This window comes from Phalacrocorax carbo, chromosome 25 (assembly GCF_963921805.1).
Source record: "Phalacrocorax carbo chromosome 25, bPhaCar2.1, whole genome shotgun sequence".
Taxonomy (NCBI): domain Eukaryota; kingdom Metazoa; phylum Chordata; class Aves; order Suliformes; family Phalacrocoracidae; genus Phalacrocorax; species Phalacrocorax carbo.
The window spans coordinates 5,725,518-5,745,082 of NC_087537.1; the positions used below are offsets into that span (position 1 = coordinate 5,725,518).

General features: G+C 65.2%; 1 protein-coding gene across 1 annotated transcript; it reads left to right on the forward strand.

Annotated features, from left to right (window-relative positions):
- Window positions 1–2,890: 2,890 nt before the first annotated feature.
- FZD2 (frizzled class receptor 2) lies at window positions 2,891–5,247 on the forward strand. The gene has a single exon (XM_064473077.1). It carries the CDS (start codon window positions 3,427–3,429, stop codon window positions 5,098–5,100), a length of 1,674 nt encoding a protein of 557 aa, XP_064329147.1. The 5' UTR covers window positions 2,891–3,426; the 3' UTR covers window positions 5,101–5,247.
- Window positions 5,248–19,565: the final 14,318 nt, after the last annotated feature.

Genomic DNA, 19,565 nt, shown 5'->3' on the forward strand with positions numbered 1-19,565 from the left:
CTCAGCCTCTCCGGATGTGGCAGCACCCATGGGCCATCCCCTGGCAGGCGGTGACTAAGACGCCAGGGTGCTGGGGGCAGGGGACGGGCAGCACCAGGTGCCCACCAGCAACCCCCAGTGCTGTACTGGGATGAAGTGAGAGTGGGGCAGCATGGGGATAGGGGCTCCTGGAGGGCTACAAGGCGGGAGGCCTGGGGGGAGCTGGGCTTGGCCCCCTACTCCAGAAATACCCAGCCTGGCCTGCTGGCAGCACCCACCCTCTCCTGCTGGGTGCCATGATGGGTCCTGTCCTCTCAGGGTCCCCTCTGCCCAGGATGGCAACCCCAAGCAGGGAGGCTTTTGGGGAGGTGGCAGGACTGTCCCCCACCCTGGCAGCACCTGGGGACAGGGCCAGCAGCCTGGTGATGAAGGGGACCAAAGGGACTCCCTGGCCACCCTGCACATCCCTGCGAGGGGACACCCCTGAGCAGGCGGCACCCCACTGGCTGCCTCCCGGGGTGTTCCCAGACACCCCCAGCCCCCCCAGGGGACCCCCCGGGGCTGGCTGGCAGGGCTGCTCCAGGTTTGCCCCTCCCCAAGAGGGCTCAGCACTCACTCCAAGTGGGACCACATCCCCGTGGGTCACCGGTACTGAGGTCCTGGGGACCCCCTGTCCTGAGCCGCCAGCAACCCGCAGCACCCAGGAGGGCGGGGGGTACATGTACAGCCCCTGCCACCCCCTTCAGGAAGGGACATCCCCCTCCCCAGGAAAGAATCCAAGATCCGAAGCTTCTGGGAAGCCAAGATCCACGTGGCTGCGCAGACACCCCCACACCTCCTCTGTCCCCATCTCCAGCTGTCAGGGCTGGGGCAAAGGCCTCTGAGGCACGGGACACTGGGGGGATCACCCAAGCCAGACCTCACACTCAGGGGGCCGAGGGGCGCTGCAGCCAGAGGGGCTACCCCACGTCCCGCCTGCCACTGGGGAGCCGGGAGCGGGCCGGGAGGCGGCTGCTCACCGGGATCCGGCCTCCACTCCGGCCCCCGCGGGCCGGCGCCCTGCCAGGCCCTCCGCCAGCAGCCTTCCCGGCCGGGGACCCGCTGGGCGCCCGCCAAGCGCCGGCCGTGCCAAGCCGCCTTCCGCGGCGCATGGCGGCCTGGCCTCGGCACGGCCCCCATCGGTAGCACCCCTGGGTGCCCCAGCCGGGGTACGGGTGGGTGCCTGGCCGCTGGCACCCATCGCACCCCGGTTCCCTCCACGGAACCACCACCCTGGCCTCGTCCAGGGCCGTGGGGCGCCCTCCCTCCCACCCGCGACCCCTCTGCAGGAGCGGGGAGCCCCCAGCATCCCGCCAACCGCCACGGTGACAACCGGCACGTCCGGGCTGGGAACGCTGACGGGGGGGGGGGGCGTGGGGGCTGCCGGGAGCGGGTGTGCTTCGTGTGTCCCGTCCTCCGCCCCCCCCGGGCTTTGATTTCTGGAGCCCCCCCTGCCCTTCCCCCTCGGCCAGGAGCCGCGCAATGGTTTCAATTACGCTCTGAAAGGCGGTGGGGCCCTCTTTTCACGGCAGCCCGGGTTTCTCCTGCTCACAACAAAAGCTTAAGTTACAGGAAAGGGAGAGAAAGGGAGGGAGGACGGCGGAGGGAAGGAGGCAGCCAGCAGAGCCCCTCGCCCCCCCAGAAAGGAGCGGGACGGGGGCGGTGGGCTCCCCGCCAGCTCCCCCCGGCTGCCCTGTCCTTGGAATGCTGCTTTGGGAAGGGCAGCACCCCCCATCCCGCTGCTAAAATTTGGGGTGATTGCCCACAGTTTTTTTCCTGGATGAGGATCTCTGGTGTGCCCAGTCTCCCCCCCGCCAGTGTGTCCCAGTCCCCTCCCAGTGTGTCCCGGTCCCCCCCAGTGTGTCCCAGATCCCTCCCGAAGTGTGTCTCAGATCCCCCCGGCATGCCCCATATCCCCTCAGTGTGTCCTGGTCCCCCCCTTCGATGTGTCTCGGTCCCCCCTGCTGTGTCCCAGATCCCCCCCAGTGTACCCCAGGTGTCCCCCCCCAGCATGTCCTGGCCCCCCGGCTCCCTCCCGCTGCCACAGTTTGGGGCCAGAGGTACCCTTCACCATGCTGGGGTGGGAGGTGTGGGGCCATGGTGGGGGACGGGATGCGGGGTGTCCCCTGCCACCCCTGCCTGGTTTGGGGATGGCAGGGTCACCCCGGCTCTGCAGCAGCCCCGTGGGGCTGCAGGGTGCCGGCTCCAGCAGCACCCCAGGGTGGCCATGAGCACGCCACGGGGCAAGGCACCACCTGGGTGACACCCAGGGGTGCCGGGGCCGAGGCATTCCTGTTCCCGGGGGGGTGGCCGGGACCCGTGTGGGTGCCAGAGGGCCACAGGGACTTATCCTGCCCCGGAGCACCCTAAAGGGGACTTGGGGACAGCGGGGGACCCGCTGCAGCACGTCGGCGGGGGACATGGGTCCTGGGGGGGGTAGGACACGGGAGGAGCAGACCCACGGGGGAGGGGAGGACACGGGAGGGGTACAGGGGACACGAGGTGGCTCAGGGGACACCAGCGGGGTGCAGAGGAAAGCGGGGATTGCAGAGGACACGGGGAGGGACAGGGGACATGGGGGGGGCAGGGGACACGGGGGGGGCGGGGGACACGGGGAGGGACTTTTCCCCGTGGCCCCGTCCCGACCCCACGCCGAGGGGGGAGTTTTCACGGCGCGGACAAAGTTTGCGGCGGGGGGGCCCCGCACCCCCCCGGCCCGGTGACCCCCGGGGGCGGGGGTGGGGGGGGAAGGGGGGGCGGGGCCAGGGGCGGTGGGGGGGCGGGACGGCCGCGCCGTTTGAATGTGATTGGCGGGGCGGGGGGGGCGGGGCCGAGCGCGGGCGGGGCGCGGGGGGGCCGCTCCGCCCGGCGGGGACGCGGCGCTGCCCCGCACAAAGGCGGCGGGAGCGTCCGGTGCGGCTGCTCCGCTCCCCCGGCCCCCCCCCCCGGTACCGCCCGGCCCCCCCCCCCCGGCAACCCCCGGCACCCCGCCAGCACCACCGCCCGCCCCGGGGCTCCGGGACTGGGAGCGGGAGCCGCGCCGCGGAGCACCGGGTCGGGGCAGCGGGAGCGCCGGGACCGCCAAGTGCGGAGAGCGGGAGCAGCGCTTCGGAGCACCGGGAGCGTCCGGTCCGGCCACCCGCAGCCCTCCCGCCGTGCACGGTAGACCAGGATAGCGGGAGCCGTCCAGGCGGGCGCCGGTCACACACGCTCCGCGCACCAGGAGCCGTCCAGGCGGGACCCGAGTGTATCCAGTTACCGGGAGTCGTCCAGGCAGCACCGGGCACGGCAAATCCGGTCACCGGGAGCCATCCAGGCAGCACCGGGCACGGCAGACCCGGACAGGAGGACCGGCCGGCCAGCTGGGCACTGGGCACGGTAAATCCGGGCGCAGCAGCTCGGGGCACCATGGGCCCCCCCAGCGTGCTGCCCGCCCTGGCCTGGCTGCTGGCGGGGCTGAGCGTGCCGGCACCGTGCCGGAGCCAGCTGCACGGCGAGAAGGGCATCTCCATCCCTGACCACGGCTTCTGCCAACCCATCTCCATCCCGCTCTGCACCGACATCGCTTACAACCAGACCATCATGCCCAACCTGCTGGGTCACACCAACCAGGAGGATGCGGGGCTGGAGGTCCACCAGTTCTACCCCTTGGTGAAGGTCCAGTGCTCGCTGGAGCTCAAGTTCTTCCTCTGCTCCATGTACGCGCCCGTCTGCACGGTGCTGGAGCAGGCCATCCCGCCGTGCCGCTCCATCTGCGAGCGGGCACGCCAGGGCTGCGAAGCCCTCATGAATAAATTCGGTTTCCAATGGCCAGAGCGATTACGTTGTGAGAATTTCCCCCGGCATGGCGCCGAGCAGATCTGCGTAGGGCAGAACCACTCGGAGGACGGCGGTTCGCCAGCGTTGCTCACAAGCGCCACGCCGTTGGCCGGCCAGGGCACCCCGGGCGCCCCTCGTTACGCCACCCTCGACCACCCCTTCCACTGCCCACGGGCGCTGAAGGTGCCCAGCTACCTCAACTACAAGTTCTTGGGTGAGAAGGACTGCGCGGCACCCTGCGAGCCCACCCGTCCTGACGGCCACATGTTCTTCAATGAGGACGAGATCCGTTTCGCCCGTATCTGGATCCTCATCTGGTCCGTCTTGTGCTGCGCCTCCACCTTCTTCACCGTCACGACCTACCTGGTGGACATGCAGCGTTTCCGCTACCCTGAGCGACCCATCATCTTCCTCTCGGGGTGCTACACCATGGTGTCGGTGGCCTACATCGCTGGCTTCGTGCTGGAGGAGAGGGTGGTCTGCAACGAGCGTTTCCAGGAGGATGGCTACCGCACGGTGGTACAGGGCACCAAGAAGGAAGGTTGCACCATCCTCTTCATGATGCTCTACTTCTTTAGCATGGCCAGCTCGATCTGGTGGGTCATCCTCTCCCTCACCTGGTTCTTGGCCGCCGGCATGAAGTGGGGCCACGAGGCCATCGAGGCCAACTCCCAGTACTTCCACTTGGCCGCCTGGGCCGTGCCGGCTGTCAAGACCATCACTATCCTGGCCATGGGGCAGATTGACGGGGACCTGCTGAGCGGCGTCTGCTTTGTGGGCCTCAACAACATCGACCCTCTCCGGGGCTTCGTGTTGGCCCCACTCTTTGTCTACCTCTTCATTGGTACCTCCTTCCTTCTGGCCGGCTTCGTCTCCCTCTTCCGCATCCGCACCATCATGAAACACGGAGGAACCAAAACGGAGAAGCTGGAGCGGTTGATGGTTCGCATCGGGGTCTTCAGCGTCCTCTACACTGTCCCAGCCACCATCGTCATCGCTTGCTATTTCTACGAGCAGGCTTTCCGCGAGCACTGGGAGCGCAGCTGGATCAGCCAGAACTGCAAGAGCTTGGCCATCCCCTGCCCACTCCACTTCACCCCCCGCATGACCCCTGATTTCACCGTCTACATGATCAAGTATCTCATGACTCTCATTGTGGGCATCACGTCTGGCTTTTGGATATGGTCGGGTAAAACCCTGCACTCGTGGAGGAAGTTCTACACGCGACTTACCAACAGCAAGCAGGGTGAGACGACAGTGTGACCCCCCCAAGTCTGGTCACCGCCGCCCTTCGGCTTGAATTTTTTTGGGGGGTTTATTATATATATTTTTATTTTTAGATTTATTAACGTCTAAGGGGTGTCTCTCTTTATCTTTGATTTTTTTTTGTAATTAAACCTGTAAATAGCATTTGTAAATTTAATTATATATTTCTATTTAAAACACGAAAAAGAGGGGGGGAAAAAGGAGAGGGGAAAAAAGGAAGAAAAAGGAGGGGAAAAAAGGAGAGGAAAAAAGGAGGAAAAGGAGAGAAAAAAGAAGGAAAAGAGGAGAGAAAAAAGGAGAGGGGAAAAAAGGAAAGGAAAAGAAAGGAGGAAAAGGAGAGAATGGAGAAAAAGAGAGGGAAAAGGAGGGAAAAAAGGAATGGGGTAAAGGGAGAAAAAGGGGGAGAATTGGGGGGGGAAAAAAAAGAGAAAAAAAACAGAGGAGAAAAAGGGGGGAAAAGCCCTGCCGAGCCGGGGAGAGGACTCTCCCTGTCCCTGCCCCTCTCCCCGCTGCCCGGGCTGGGCTCCCCCTCCCCGCGGAGCCGCCGGGGTGCTGGCGCTGGCCGAGGGGCCCCGGCCGGGCTGCGGGAGCGGCCGCTCCGGGCCCGCTCCTGCCCCTCCCTGCCCGCTCCTGCCCGTCCCTGCCCGCTCCTGCCCGCTCCCTGCCCATCCCTGCCCGTCCCTGCCCGCTCCTGCCCGTCCCTGCCCGTCCCTGCCCGCTCCTGCCCGTCCCTGCCCGTCCCTGCCCGCTCCTGCCCCTCCCTGCCCGCTCCTGCCCGTCCCTGCCCGTCCCTGCCCGCTCCTGCCCGCTCCTGCCCATCCCTGCCCGCTCCGGGCCCGCTCCTGCCCGTCCCTGCCCGCTCCTGCCCGTCCCTGCCCGCTCCCTGCCCGCTCCTGCCCATCCCTGCCCGCTCCGGGCCCGCTCCTGCCCGTCCCTGCCCGTCCCTGCCCGCTCCTGCCCGTCCCTGCCCGTCCCTGCCCGCTCCCTGCCCGCTCCCTGCCCGCTTCTGCCCGTCCCTGCCCGCTCCCTGCCCGCTCCTGCCCGTCCCTGCCCGCTTCTGCCCGTCCCTGCCCGTCCCTGCCCGCTCCGGGCCCGCTCCCTGCCTGCTCCCTGCCCGCTCCTGCCCGTCCCTGCCCGCTCCCTGCCCGCTCCTGCCCGCTCCCTGCCCGCTCCCTGCCCGTCCCTGCCCACTCCTGCCTGCTCCCTGCCCGTCCCTGCTGCCCACTCCTGCCCGCTCCCTGCCCGCTCCCTGCCCACTCCTGCCCGCTCCCTGCCCGCTCCCTGCCCACTCCTGCCCGCTCCCTGCCCACTCCTGCCTGCTCCCTGCCCGCTCCCTGCCCACTCCTGCCCGCTCCCTGCCCGTCCCTGCCCGCTCCTGCCCGCTCCCTGCCCGCTCCCTGCCCGCTCCCTGCCCGTCCCTGCCCGCTCCCTGCCCGCTCCCTGCCCGCTCCTGCCCGCTCCCTGCCCGTCCCTGCCCACTCCTGCCTGCTCCCTGCCCGTCCCTGCCCGCTCCGGGCCCGCTCCTGCCCGTCCCTGCCCGTCCCTGCCCGTCCCTGCCCGCTCCGGGCCCGCTCCTGCCCGCTCCTGCCCGTCCCTGCCCGTCCCTGCCCGCTCCGGGCCCGCTCCTGCCCGCTCCCTGCCTGCTCCCTGCCCGCTCCTGCCCGTCCCTGCCCGCTCCTGCCCGCTCCTGCCCGCTCCTGCCCGTCCCTGCCCGCTCCTGCCCGCTCCCTGCCCGCTCCGGGCCCGCTCCTGCCTGCTCCCGGCCCGCTCCCTGCCCGCTCCTGCCCGGCCCTGCCTGCTCCCTGCCCGGCCCCTGGAAAAAAGGGGGGTAGGGTGGGGGTGGAATCCCATTTTTGTCCCTCTCCTTTTGGAAACTCCCCAACAAGGTGACTTTTTATTAACACCACCCCCCCGCTTTTGCTCACCCCCAGAAGATGCTGTGACGGGGCTGTGCCCCCCCCTCCCGGGGCTGGGGTCTCTGCCTGCCCCTGCCCGCACCACCCTGCCTGTAACTTCCCTCTGCTCTCCTGCGCACTTTTCCTCCCAAATTAGTTTTAAAAGAGTCCTTTGCAAATACAAACAAGTAAAGCAAAATGCTAACTTATTCCTGAGGGCTTTTTTTCCCCCAAACCCCAAGAATTAAATGGGGGGGTTCCCCATGGGTGCTGCTGAGGGGGCCAGGAGCAAGACCCCCAGCTTCCATCGCACCATGGGGACGAGCCAGCACCTCCGTCCAGCTGGAACAAAGCACTTTGCAGGGGAAAAAAATACCTATTTAACCCCCAAAATAAGGAATTTTCAATTGGGGGTGGGGAGGGTTTGCCTCTCCTGTGCCCCCCGTTGGAAATAGCTCACATTTTCTATAGGATTAGGGTTTTTTGGCTATGCGTGTCCTCCCCCCCATCCCGAGCCTCTGGAGAGAAGCGGGTCCCAGCTCCCGTTCGGCTTGTCAGGATTTGGGCGATGCTGGAGATGGGATATGAGGAGGTTCAGCTGGAGGGAGGCTGGCGCAGAGCTCGCAAAGGGGAAGGATGGATTTAATCAGCTGGATTTAATTGAAATTAAAAAAAAAAAACCCTCTTCCCAAAATGGAGAGGGAGACCTGGCCGGGGAAGCGCTGACCCCATGGGCACTCCAAAACCAGCCCCAGGAAGCCCCGGCACTTCCCGTCTCCTTCATTTCAGGGGATTTTTGGATCCTTGGAGCGCAAAGGGGGGTTGCGGGGAGACTGAGCCATTCCCCTTTCCCTGACAGAGCCCAGGGATGATCACAAAACCCCCTTAAAAATCCCAGTTCTCCTTGGAAGTGAAAAGCAGGAGCCAAAAGGGTTAAGGCAGCGCCTCTCCACACATTTTGGAAAGGAAAAACTCTTTGGATCTGGTTTAATTTTCCAGCGATGACTTGGAAGGGGGGAGAGAAGGGGGGGGGGAAATGTAACCAGGGTTTTTTCCCCCCCCTCAGTGGTTCGGAGGAGCAGTTTAGTTTGAGGGATGGGATGGGCTGACCAGAACCCCCCCCCCACCTTTGGTGGCTTTCAAAATAGGAATTAAAATGGGGTTGATTTTATCACTGCCGATGCCTTTGCTTCCCTCCGGGGGTGGGGGGTGGGGGAGAGACCCCCACTGGTGGTGACATTGGCAGATTGGCAGCACAAGACTCGGCCAAGGGGATGGAGGGACCCCCTGCCACCCCTCAACTCCATGCACCCAAAGGTGCCATCGCATGGGTGGCTTCACCCTTTCCATAGGGGATTCCAGGGCTGTATCCAGCCCTGGCACCGGGTGCTTGGGCCGGGGCGCTGCCCATCGGGTGCTTCTCGTTATCCGGTTGGAGGGTCCTGCTCCCCAAAAGGCAGATCCCACCCAAGGCTGCTTTGTTTTCTGGAGGCGAAGCGCGGCTCGCCGGGGGACGGGGGGAATGTAAACTCTCCACCCAGGAATGCAGGAGCTGGGAGATGATTTTTTTTTTTTTTAAAGCCTTTGGTATCCCGGCTTTGGAAAACAGGGCTGGGATTACAGAGCCTGCACCCGGTGGCTGAGATCTGTGGATGCTGAGCACCCCATGGATGCTGCTGGGACCCACCTGGGTGTGTCTGTGTCCCCCCTCCCCAGCCTGTGGGATCCTGTGATGTCCAGGGACGTTTGGAGCTGGGATAGGAGGAGTTGGGCCAGATCCTGCCCTGGCAGCAGCCGTGGGGCTCAGCCCAGGGCTTTCAGAGGGCCTTTTGTGCGGGGTTTGGAGGTGTTTTGCTCTTGGGGCTGTTTGAGGAAAGAGCTGGAGGGTGTCTGCAAGCAACAGTCGGTGTGTTCCCCCTCTGTCCCCTGGTCTGTCACCCCAGGGATGGGTCACCCTGGGTCAGGCTCACCCTGGGGACAGGACACCCCGAGGATTCCTCTCCCTGGGGATGGGTCACCCTGGCTCCAGATAACCTTGGTGACAGGTCCAGATCACCCTGGAGACGGGTGACCCCAGGTCTGGGTCACCCTGGGGATGGGTCACCCCAAATCCAACTAACCCCATGTCCAGGTAACCCTGGGGACAGGTCACCCCTGGTCTGGCTAACCCAGAGAAAGGGTCCCCCCAGGTCCAGCTAAACCCAGGGACAGGGGACAGGGACCTGCTCCCTGCACATGGCTGAGCCCCAGCCCTCCCAGGCTGGTGACTCCCACCCTCCTCTTCCTCTTTTAAGCCAAGTGAAGAGGGAGCAAACGCTGGTGGCAGGTCCTGCCGTGTCCTCCCGCACAGCCATGGTGGGGGTCCTTTGATGTCCCCTAATGAGCCCCGCTCTGTTTTCACAGCTGCCCAACACAGCAGAAGTCAATTAAAGTGCACCCTGGCTCCTCCTGCCCCGGCAAGCGCCTGCCCTGCCCAGCCCCAGAGCACCCACAACTCATCACACCAGTGTCCAGGGAGGCTTCCAGAGCTTGCACTGGTGGGGATGGGGACGGGGGGACCCCATGAGGAGCAGCCACGGTCAGGTCAGCCATAGGGCGATGGTGCTGGGCTCTGCCCAGCAAGGAGCCAGCCCTGGGGTTGAAACCAGTGCAGTAAAAGGGGTGCTGGAGGAAGGAACTGGTCTCACTGGGAGGACAGGGAGACATGGGTCCCCACCACTGGCTGTCCTGGTGGTCTTGTTCCCTAGGCCATGGTCACTTCTGGCCCCTGGCCACTGGCTGTCCTGTCCCCTGGACAGTGGGCTCCCCATGCCCCGTCCACAAGCTCTGCTGTCCCCATATTCATGGGCTCTCCTGTCCCCTGGGGACCCTGTCCCATGGGCAGCCCTGTCCCCATGGCCTCAGGCTCCCCTGTCCCTGGGCTGTCTCAGCCCCTGTCCCCTGGGGACCCTGTCCCATGGGCAGCCCTGTCCCCATGGCCTCAGGCTCCCCTGTCCCTGGGCTGTCTCAGCCCCTGTCCCCTGGGGACCCTGTCCCATGGGCAGCCCTGTCCCCATGGCCTCAGGCTCCCCTGTCCCTGGGCTGTCTCAGCCCCTGTCCCCTGGGGACCCTGTCCCATGGGCAGCCCTGTCCCCATGGCCTCAGGCTCCCCCATCCCCGGGCTCTCTCAGCCCCTGTCCCCCGGGGACTTTGCCCCGTTGCCCCGTGGGGACCCGTCTCAACAGCTCAGCCCCAGGTGACAGTTCCCTCGGGGCAGTGGGGTCCCAGGCCCCAGCGGTGACACAGGGTGATGGCAGAGGGCCGGGGAGGTAACGGGGAGCAGGGAGGTGATGAGGGACAGCTCCTGGTGACATGTCACACATCCCCACTGATCATTTCTGTTAGCTTTAACAGTGTGACAGGTCCCAGGGCCTCAGTGGGGACATCGCTGGCAGTGCCCAGCTCGCAGGCAGCTGCCCGCTCGTGGCTCCATGTGCCTTAGCCTCCACGAGGATTAAGCCAGCAGGGACCCGAGGCCACGGGGACCCACACCCATGGGTGACACGAGCAGAGTGGGCCCCCTGGGTGCTCCCAGCCTCATCATCCCCACTGGCCGCGGGCGCTGGAGCGGGATCTTGCCGGGGCCGGCAGAGCCCTGGCCGGACGCCAGCGAGGACAGGCGGCCGCGCCGGCTAAATTCGGCTCCTCGCTGCGCCGCTCTTAAAGGAGACGAAGCTGCCAGAAAGCAGGATGCGCCCCTCCGGCAATTAGGGATGTCCCTAACGAGGGTTGGGTTTCCCGAGGCAGATGGAGGATCCTGTCTCCATCCCACCACCCTGCCCTGACACTGTGGGATGGGTGGATATGGGACCCGTTTCCATCCCGCTGCCCTGGCTGAGTGACGGGGGGCCCCGGCTCCGTGCAGGGGTCACGCCTGAAGGGTGTGGGAGTGGAGGACGTGGGGCCACCCCTCCATCCCAGCATCCTGCTGGAGAACTTGGGATGAATTGTGATGCCCTGTCTCATTCCCAGTGCCCTCCTTGAGAACGTGGGACATGCAGATCTGGTACCCCGCCTGCCTCCCAGCACCCCAGTGATGGGTGCACATGGGATGAGTGGGCATGGTACCCCATCTCCGTCCCAGCATCCCTCCTGGAGAACTGGGGAAGGGTGGAAGTGGGATGGGTGAGCACAGTAGCCCCCTCCATCCTAGCGTATCTCCAGGAGAACACGGGATGGGTGGACACGGTTCCCACCTCTGCCCCAGCGCCCCATCCAGAGATCGTGGGATGGATGGACAGGGGATGGGTGAGCATGGGACCCCCCTCCATTCCGGTGTCCCCCCTGGAGAGTGTGGGATGGGTGGGCGTGGTACCCCACCGCCACCCCCATACCCTCCTGGGGATCAGGGGTTGGATGGCCGCGGTTCCCCTCCCAGCCCCCCTCAGCTGCCCCATCCCACCCCGCTCTCCCCGCCCTGCCCCCGCGGGGGCCCTGCCGTGGGGCTGCCCCACGGCCACGCGGTTCCGGCGCAGCTGGCCTGGCGGGGGGAGGGGGGGGCCCGAGGGGGGGCCGGGGGGGAGGAATCCGGCCTGGCCCGGGCCGGGGGGGCGGCTCCGGAGGCGGCGTCGCCTCTGAATGCGGGGAATGTTTTTGCAGCTGGAGTCGATTAGGGGCGGGCTGCGCCGGCTGATTCATCCCAGCCCCGGGGCGCGGGGGGCGGCGGGCGAGGGGGAGCGGGGGGGTGCAAGGGGGGGATGCAAGGAGGGGGGGTGTTCGCACAAGAGAGTGAAAAGGGGAGTGGGGGTGTGCGCAAGGGGGTGCTCCGGGAGGGTGGTGTGCGTGCGCGGGGGGCGTGCGGGGGACGTGTGGCGGGGGAAGTGTGTGTTTGTGCAAAGGGGAGGTGTGCGAGGAGGGGGCGTGCGCAAAGGAGCGTGTCTGGGTGCCGAGGGGTGTGAGTGGGTGTGTGCCCGCGGGAGGTGTGCGAAGGGGAGTGAGGGTGCGTGGGGGTGTGGGTGCGAGGGGGGGAGTGTCCGTGCAAGGAGGGTGTGCAAGAGGAGTACGTGCGCGTGCACGGTTGGGCTGTGCAAAGGGGAGTGTGTGCGCAACAGGAGTGTGCATGCGAGGGGGAGGCACTTGAGTGTGCAAGGAGGGGTGAATGAAAGGGTGAGCGTGTGTGCAAAGGGAGTGCGAAGGGCAGTGTGTGTGCAAGGGGGGCCGTGTGTGCGTAAGGGGAGCTGCACGCAAGGAAGAGCAAGCGTGTGTGAAAGGGCAGTGTGTCAGTACACGTGTGCATGCACAAGGGAGCTCGTGCTTGTGAGCAGGTGTGCAAATGGGTGTGTGCAGCAGGGAAGACGGGAAGACCCCGGGGGTGTGGGGGGCTGAGCACACTGCTGTGCATGGCCGTGTGTGTGCAAGCGGCCATGCGTGTGCTCAGCATGCCTGGAGATCCCCATGCCCCCTGAGCTCCCCCACAGGGACCCACACACGTGCGCACATGCGTGTGGCGGTCGGTGTCGCCTCCCGCCAGCCCCCAGGGAGTGTGATGAGCTGGCCTGTCCTCAGCCCCACCCCGGGCGGCAGCACCCCCGCGGGCCCCCGGCTCTGACGCGGCCCAGCTGCTGCCGGCCGTGCCGTGCCGTGCCGCCGAACCATTTATAGCAAATTCGGGGCCGCTGCCGAGCCGGGGGAGGGCAGGGGGGCACCCGAGCCGTGTGCCGGGGCAGAGGTGGCACGGTGGGCCCTGGCCACGGGGACGGGGACACCCAGCAAGCAGGGGTCTGGCGTGGGGGGAGTGAATGGAGTAGTTGTGCACACATACGTGCGTACGTGGGTGTGTGCACGCACATGCGTGTGGGCACCGTGCTGCATGCGGACGCCCGCGTGTTGGGGTGCACCCACGTGCCTGGACGTGTCTGGGCACACCGGGACGGGCACACGCACAGGTGTGTATGTGCACAAGCATGGACACACACACATGTGCATGTATGCACATGTAAGTGCACAGACACACACACACACACACACACACAGAGTGGAGGCTCCCCCCATGATGGAGGTTCCCCCACAATGGAGGCTTTCCCCATGACAGAGGGCTTCCCCATGACGGGGGTTCCCCCAAAATGGAGGTTTCCCTCATGACAAAGGGCTTCCCCATGATGGAAATTCCCCCAAAATGAAGGTATCCCCCATGATGGAGGTTTCCCTCACAATGAAGGTTCCCCCAAAATGGAAGTTTCTCCCATGATGGAGGTTCCCCCAAAATGAAGGTTTTTCCCCATGATGCAGGTTTCTCCCACAATAGAGGTCCCCCCACGATTAAGGTTTCCCCCACAATGGAGGTTCCCCCATGACAAAGGTTCCCCATGATGGAGGGTTTTCACCATGATGGAGGTTCCCTCAAAATTAAGGTTTCCCCCATGATGGAGGTTCTCTCATGATGGAAGTCCCCCCAAAATGAAGGTATCCCCTACAGCAGAGGTCCCCCCAAAATGAAGGTATCCCCTATGATGGAGGTTCCCTCATGATGGAGGTTCCCCACCACGATGTTTCCCCCCCAAAGGAGGTTCACCCTACCATGGAGCTTTTCCCCATGACAGAGATTCCCCCCCAGCGGAGGTTCCTCACGATGGAGGTTCCCCTGATGACGGAGCCCCTCCAAGACGAAGAGGTTCCCCCATGGTGGCAGCTCCCCAGGACCCTCCTGATGGGGTCTGAGCCTCGCCAAGCCCTCTCCTGGAGCCAGACAGCTGCAGCAGGAGGGTGCGAGGCTAAAAATACCCGCGGAGTCACCACGCCAGGACCAAGCCAAGCTCCCCCACAGCATGGACCTGCTAATGAAAGTGGCGTGTCCCTGCTCCGAATGTGGTGGCTCTTGCTACGTCCCCACGGCCGGGCTGCTGGGGGTCTCCTCGGGGCTGCGGGGGTCTGGGGGAGCTGGCACGGTGGGGACACGTGCCCATGGGGGACCACCAAGGAGCTCAGCTGGGCCATCGCTGGTTGGGGAGGGAACCACGGGGTGAGGAAGGGTCTGGAGATGGAGGGTGGCCTGGGGTGGCATTGGGTGGCAGAAAGCCCCGGCCAGGAGGGGGGACACATGGGGACAGGGCTGGCAGTCACCCAGGGCAAGTGTCACTGTCACTGCACGGCCACCACGTCACCAGCTGGGCCCGCCTGAGGGTCCCCGGGCACCCATGGGTGCACGCGTGTGTTGTACACACACGCAAGCGTGCCCAGGCACCGTGCACAGGCGGGGATGCACACGCACACGTGGACACACACATCACGCACATCAGACGTGCACAGGTGGGCACACCCCATGCACACATGGTACAGGTACACACACAACGCATGCACTCGCGTGTGTACCCAGTGCGCATCCCCCCAGTGCGCACACGCACTCACACATGCCAGGCTTGGGTACACACACGCACGTTTGCACCCCCCAGACGCAGACCCTGAGCACACGGATGCACACGCACCACCTGCACACCAGCTCCCCGCACATGTGCGTGCATGCGCCACACGTGTATGCACGGATGTGCACAAATCCATGCATGCACACCACACACGCGCCCACACGTGCATGCGTGTCTGCTGCACGTGTGCACACACATGCAAACTCACGCCTTTGTACCATGCACACTCACACCAACATGGCATGTTGCACGCGTGCACACGCATTGCATACGTGCAGGTTCCCCAGACACGCATGCAAGCCCCACACAGGTGCAGGCACACCCCCCAGAGATGCACCCCCCATGCACATGCACACGCACACGCACACTCCTCCCATGTTGCACGCACACCCCGTACACGCACTCACACCCCAGGCCCTTGTGCTACCCTCCCGTGTGCACACACACCACGCAAACACCATGCACACGCCACGCACATGCCGTGCAAATGCTATGCGCGTGCCATGAACACACCACGCGCCGTGCACGGACCATGCAAACACCACGGTGCAAAGACCGTGCACCTGCAAACGCCACGCACGCACGCACACGTGCACACACCAGCACCCCACCTCCCTGCCCGGGGCTCCCACCCAGGGCTGCTCCTCGCGAGGCTGAACCCAGCCGTGGGCCGTGCTGCTCCCTGCCCCACTGCTCGCAGCCAGGCCCGGAGGCAGCTCGGCGGTGGGGTCCTGCACTGGCCCGTGGCCCTGGGGGCTTGGGTGCATGCTCGCCCCAGGCCTGTGCCCACAGGGTGCCAGCGTGGGACCCCCCTCCCCGTGCTGCAGTGGGTGCTGGGGGCTCCTGCTCCACCTGAGCAGCTTTTTGGGTGCTCTCTGGGTGCATGGAAGGCTGCCGGGTGCTGCCTGCCTTCTGTGGGTGGCTCTGCAACCCCATGGACAGCCACTGCCCTGCCCAGCACCCCTGCACGGTGCAGCTGTAGCGTGCGACTGTGGTGCACAAGGGTGCTGCACAGCCACTCTGCACCCCTGCACTGCACCCCTACGCTGCACCCCTGCACTGCACCCTGCACCCTGATACTGCACAGCCACTCTGCACCCCTGCTGCACCCCCACTCTGCACCCCTGCACTGCACCCCTACGCTGCACCCCTGCACTGCACCCTGCACCCTGATACTGCACAGCTATGCTGACCCCTGCACTGCACCCCCACACTGCACCCTGCACTGCACCCTGCACCCTGATACTGCACAGCCACTCTGCACCCCTGCTGCACCCCCACTCTGCACCCCTGCTGCACCCCCACTCTGCACCCCTGCACTGTACCCTGCACTGCACCCTGCACATTCACACTGCACCCTGATACTGCACAGCCACTCTGCACCCCTGCTGCACCCCTGCACTGCACCCCTGCACTGCACCCTGCACGGCACCCTGCACCCTGATACTGCACAGCCACTCTGCACCCCTGCTGCACCCCCACTCTGCACCCCTGCACTGCACCCTGCACTGCACCCTGCACATTCACACTGCACCCTGATACTGCACAGCCACTCTGCACCCCTGCACTGCACCCCTACGCTGCACCCTGCACTGCACCCTGCACCCTGATACTGCACAGCCACTCTGCACCCCTGCACTGCACCCCTACGCTGCACCCTGCACATTCACACTGCACCCTGATACTGCACAGCCACTCTGCACCCCTGCTGCACCCCTGCACTGCACCCCTGCACTGCACCCCTGCACTGCACCCTGCACTGCACCCTGCACCCTGATACTGCACAGCCACTCTGCACCCCTGCACTGCACCCCTGCACTGCACCCCCACACTGCACCCTGCACGGCACCCTGCACCCTGATACTGCACAGCCACTCTGCACCCCTGCTGCACCCCTGCACTGCACCCCTGCACTGCACCCCTGCACTGCACCCTGCACCCTGATACTGCACAGCCACTCTGCACCCCTGCTGCACCCCTGCACTGCACCCCTACGCTGCACCCCTGCACTGCACCCTGCACCCTGATACTGCACAGCCACTCTGCACCCCTGCTGCACCCCTGCACTGCACCCCTGCACTGCACCCTGCACGGCACCCTGCACCCTGATACTGCACAGCCACTCTGCACCCCTGCTGCACCCCCACTCTGCACCCCTGCACTGCACCCTGCACTGCACCCTGCACATTCACACTGCACCCTGATACTGCACAGCCACTCTGCACCCCTGCACTGCACCCCTGCACTGCACCCCTGCACTGCACCCCTGCACTGCACCCTGCACGGCACCCTGCACCCTGATACTGCACAGCCACTCTGCACCCCTGCTGCACCCCTGCACGGCACCCTGCACGGCACCCTGCACGGCACCCTGCACCCTGATACTGCACAGCCACTCTGCACCCCTGCTGCACCCCTGCCCCACACAGCCACGCCGCACACCTGTAACGCGCACCCTCGCTGCACCCCGTCACGCTGCACCCCACACCGCACAGCGGCCGTGCAGCCCTGCGCGGTGCACAAGCGCGTGCACACCCACGCCGCGCTCAGACGCCGCACACGCACCTGCGTGCACACACACGCAGGCGTGCACGCGCACAGGGGCACGCACTGTCCCGCGCAGGCGGTGCCCCACAGGCACGCGGGGGTCCCTCTCTCCATGGTGGGGTGAGGCCGTGGGGCCCCTCCTGCGAAGGGGGGGGGTGGCAAGGTGAGGGACGCGGGAGGGATGGCGGGTGGCTGTTGGGGAAGGACGGACACCGGACATCGGTAGCCAAGGCCTGGCGCTGTCTCTGGGACACTTCTCCGGCAGCCGCCATGCCGGGGTGGGGACGGGTCCCATCCCTGCTGGCGGGGTCCCCAGCCCCAGGGCCATCCCTACTCGGGGAGCACCAGCCCTTATGTTCACTCTGGTCCCTACTGACGTGCAGGCATAATACCCTCAGTAAGCCAAGCCACGCTTGGAGTAGGGGGTGGTTTAAAGGCCCTCAGGGCTGTCCCTGGCCTGTCTCGGGACCAGAGGAGCCACCACCAAGGGGACCCCTAGGGTCACCCCTACTTGCTGCCCACCCACCGACCCCCCAAATCTGGCTCCGATTACCCAGCCCGAGCCTGAGCAAGAGGAAACCCGCGGCTGGGGCAGCACCCTCAAAGAGGAGAGCTGGGAGTGACTCCCCCTCTCGTGGCACCATGTCCCCCATCACCAGGGCCACTCATCAAGAGGGGACCCTGAAACCCAGCGTAACCCTGAACAGGGTTTAACCACTGCACTGCCAGGGCCACCAGCTCACCAGCACTACCTGAGTTTCCCTCTATTTCCACCACTTTTACCCCCAAAATAGCTGTTTCAGGTTGAACAAAAAATTCTCTTGGTCCAAACCACCACTATTATTATTATTATTATTATTATTATTATTATTATTATTATTATTATTATTATTGGGCAGGGAAGGAAATCACCCTCAGGCACAGCCAAGTCCCCCGCTTGCCTTCACCTGCCTCCTCCAGGGGTGCAGGGAGATGCACCCTGTCCCTGTCCCATGGGAGCTCGGGCAAGGGAAGGGGTGGAGGGATGGAGGGATGGACAGACGGACGGCTGACTGGCTGGATCGCAAGCAGCGTGGCGGCACCATGCCTTTGCCTGCACCACCCTCTGCTGCCCGCCGCCACGCATGCCCGCGCCCGCTGGGGTTCAGGGGCGAACGTGGGGGAATTTTTTTGCAAACCATCGTTAATACCCATTTAATGCTGGTGGTGGGTTTTTTTTGGAGGTGGATTAATTAAATCAGGTGTCAGATTTAAGAGCCGGGGTGGGTGGGCTGGCTGGCTGGCTGGGATGCTGCCCGGCACACACGGGACTCCTCAGCCACGGACCTCAACGCTTCGCCCACGGCACCCCGAGCCAGCGGCTCCGCCGCAGCCTCCGGCCTTTCATCCACCAAAAATCCCCACTCCGTCCCCCTTTCATAGCCACCGGCGCTTTTATACCCAAAATGCGTCATCCCTCCATTTTTGAGGGGTTTTTGAAGCGGCGATTGTGGAGGGACTGGGCTGGATCCATCCCAGTGCTGTGGGATCCGGCGGCCATAAGTGTGATGAGCTGTGCAGCAGGTCAGGTCTCAGTGCCAGCCCCATGGTTGCGGTCCCCGCCGCCTGCTCGCCAGGCTTCCTCCACCGCCAGGAGACTGAGCCGAGGGTTGAATGGCTGCACAGACATCCACTGACCCCCGATGGGGAGCACGGGGCTGGGTGACCCCCAACTCTGTCCCCCGGCACAGCCTGGAACCAAAAGTGGCTCCGGCTCTATTCCCTACCAAAAATCCAGACCCATTTCCACCGATTTAATCCCTTCCCTGGCCTTTCCCAGCTCATATTTTCACGGGAAGAAAAACAATCCCCACCTCTGCTCGCTGCCGACGGGCCTCGGGCAGGGGATATTCTTTCCAACCCATCGAGGTGTCTCGGCCGCAGCCCTGGTGCCCCCTAATGTCCCCGTCCCCCCCAGCTGCCGCCTGGCGGGGCGTGAAACTGGTGCAAAGCTCAGCTCAAGGCGGGAGGATAAGTCCTAAATCGGGCTTTTGTACCACTTCCCCAAGCCAAACCACAGCCTGCCCCCGGGCTGTCGCCCCCCGGGTGACTCCGCAGGGCTCGGGTTTCCCGGGAGCAGCGGCGCGCCGGGGGCTGGAGCCTCCCCGCTGGCCTGGGGCTGGTTTTATTCCCCGTTTGATATAAAATTAAACCCTCAAGGCATTAAATTTGCTTTTCCAGTGGTAGAAAGGTGACTGGTCTGTGGGGATGCTGGTCCCAGCTTGTCTGGCACCAGGATGGGGACGGAAGCAGGGATGGGGTCAGCCATGGGTGGGTTTTGGGGAGCTCAGCAGTGATTCGGGGGTTACTTTCCGCCGAATCGAGGGCGTGAGGTGGGGTGTCCCCATGGACCGGCCCGCCTGCGCCCCAGCTGCTGGCAGCGCTCCCGGGAAGGGGAAGGGGCAGGAAAGTGTGAACGGGGAAGACCATGGAGGGCGTCTTCCACCGTGTGCCGCCCGCGAGGCCCGGCTGCAGCGGCGGCATGGGGCCAGCGTCCCCCCTGGGCCATGGCCGTGCGCGGGGGGACGAGGGGCCGGGTCCCTGCCAGGCCTTGCCCCGTGCCCGAGGCCACCAGGGTGCGGGG

Excerpts from the sequence above, each read along its gene's own strand:
- FZD2 (XM_064473077.1), top strand. The coding sequence starts at position 3,427 with ATGGGCCCCCCCAGCGTGCTGCCCGCCCTGGCCTGGCTGCTGGCGGGG.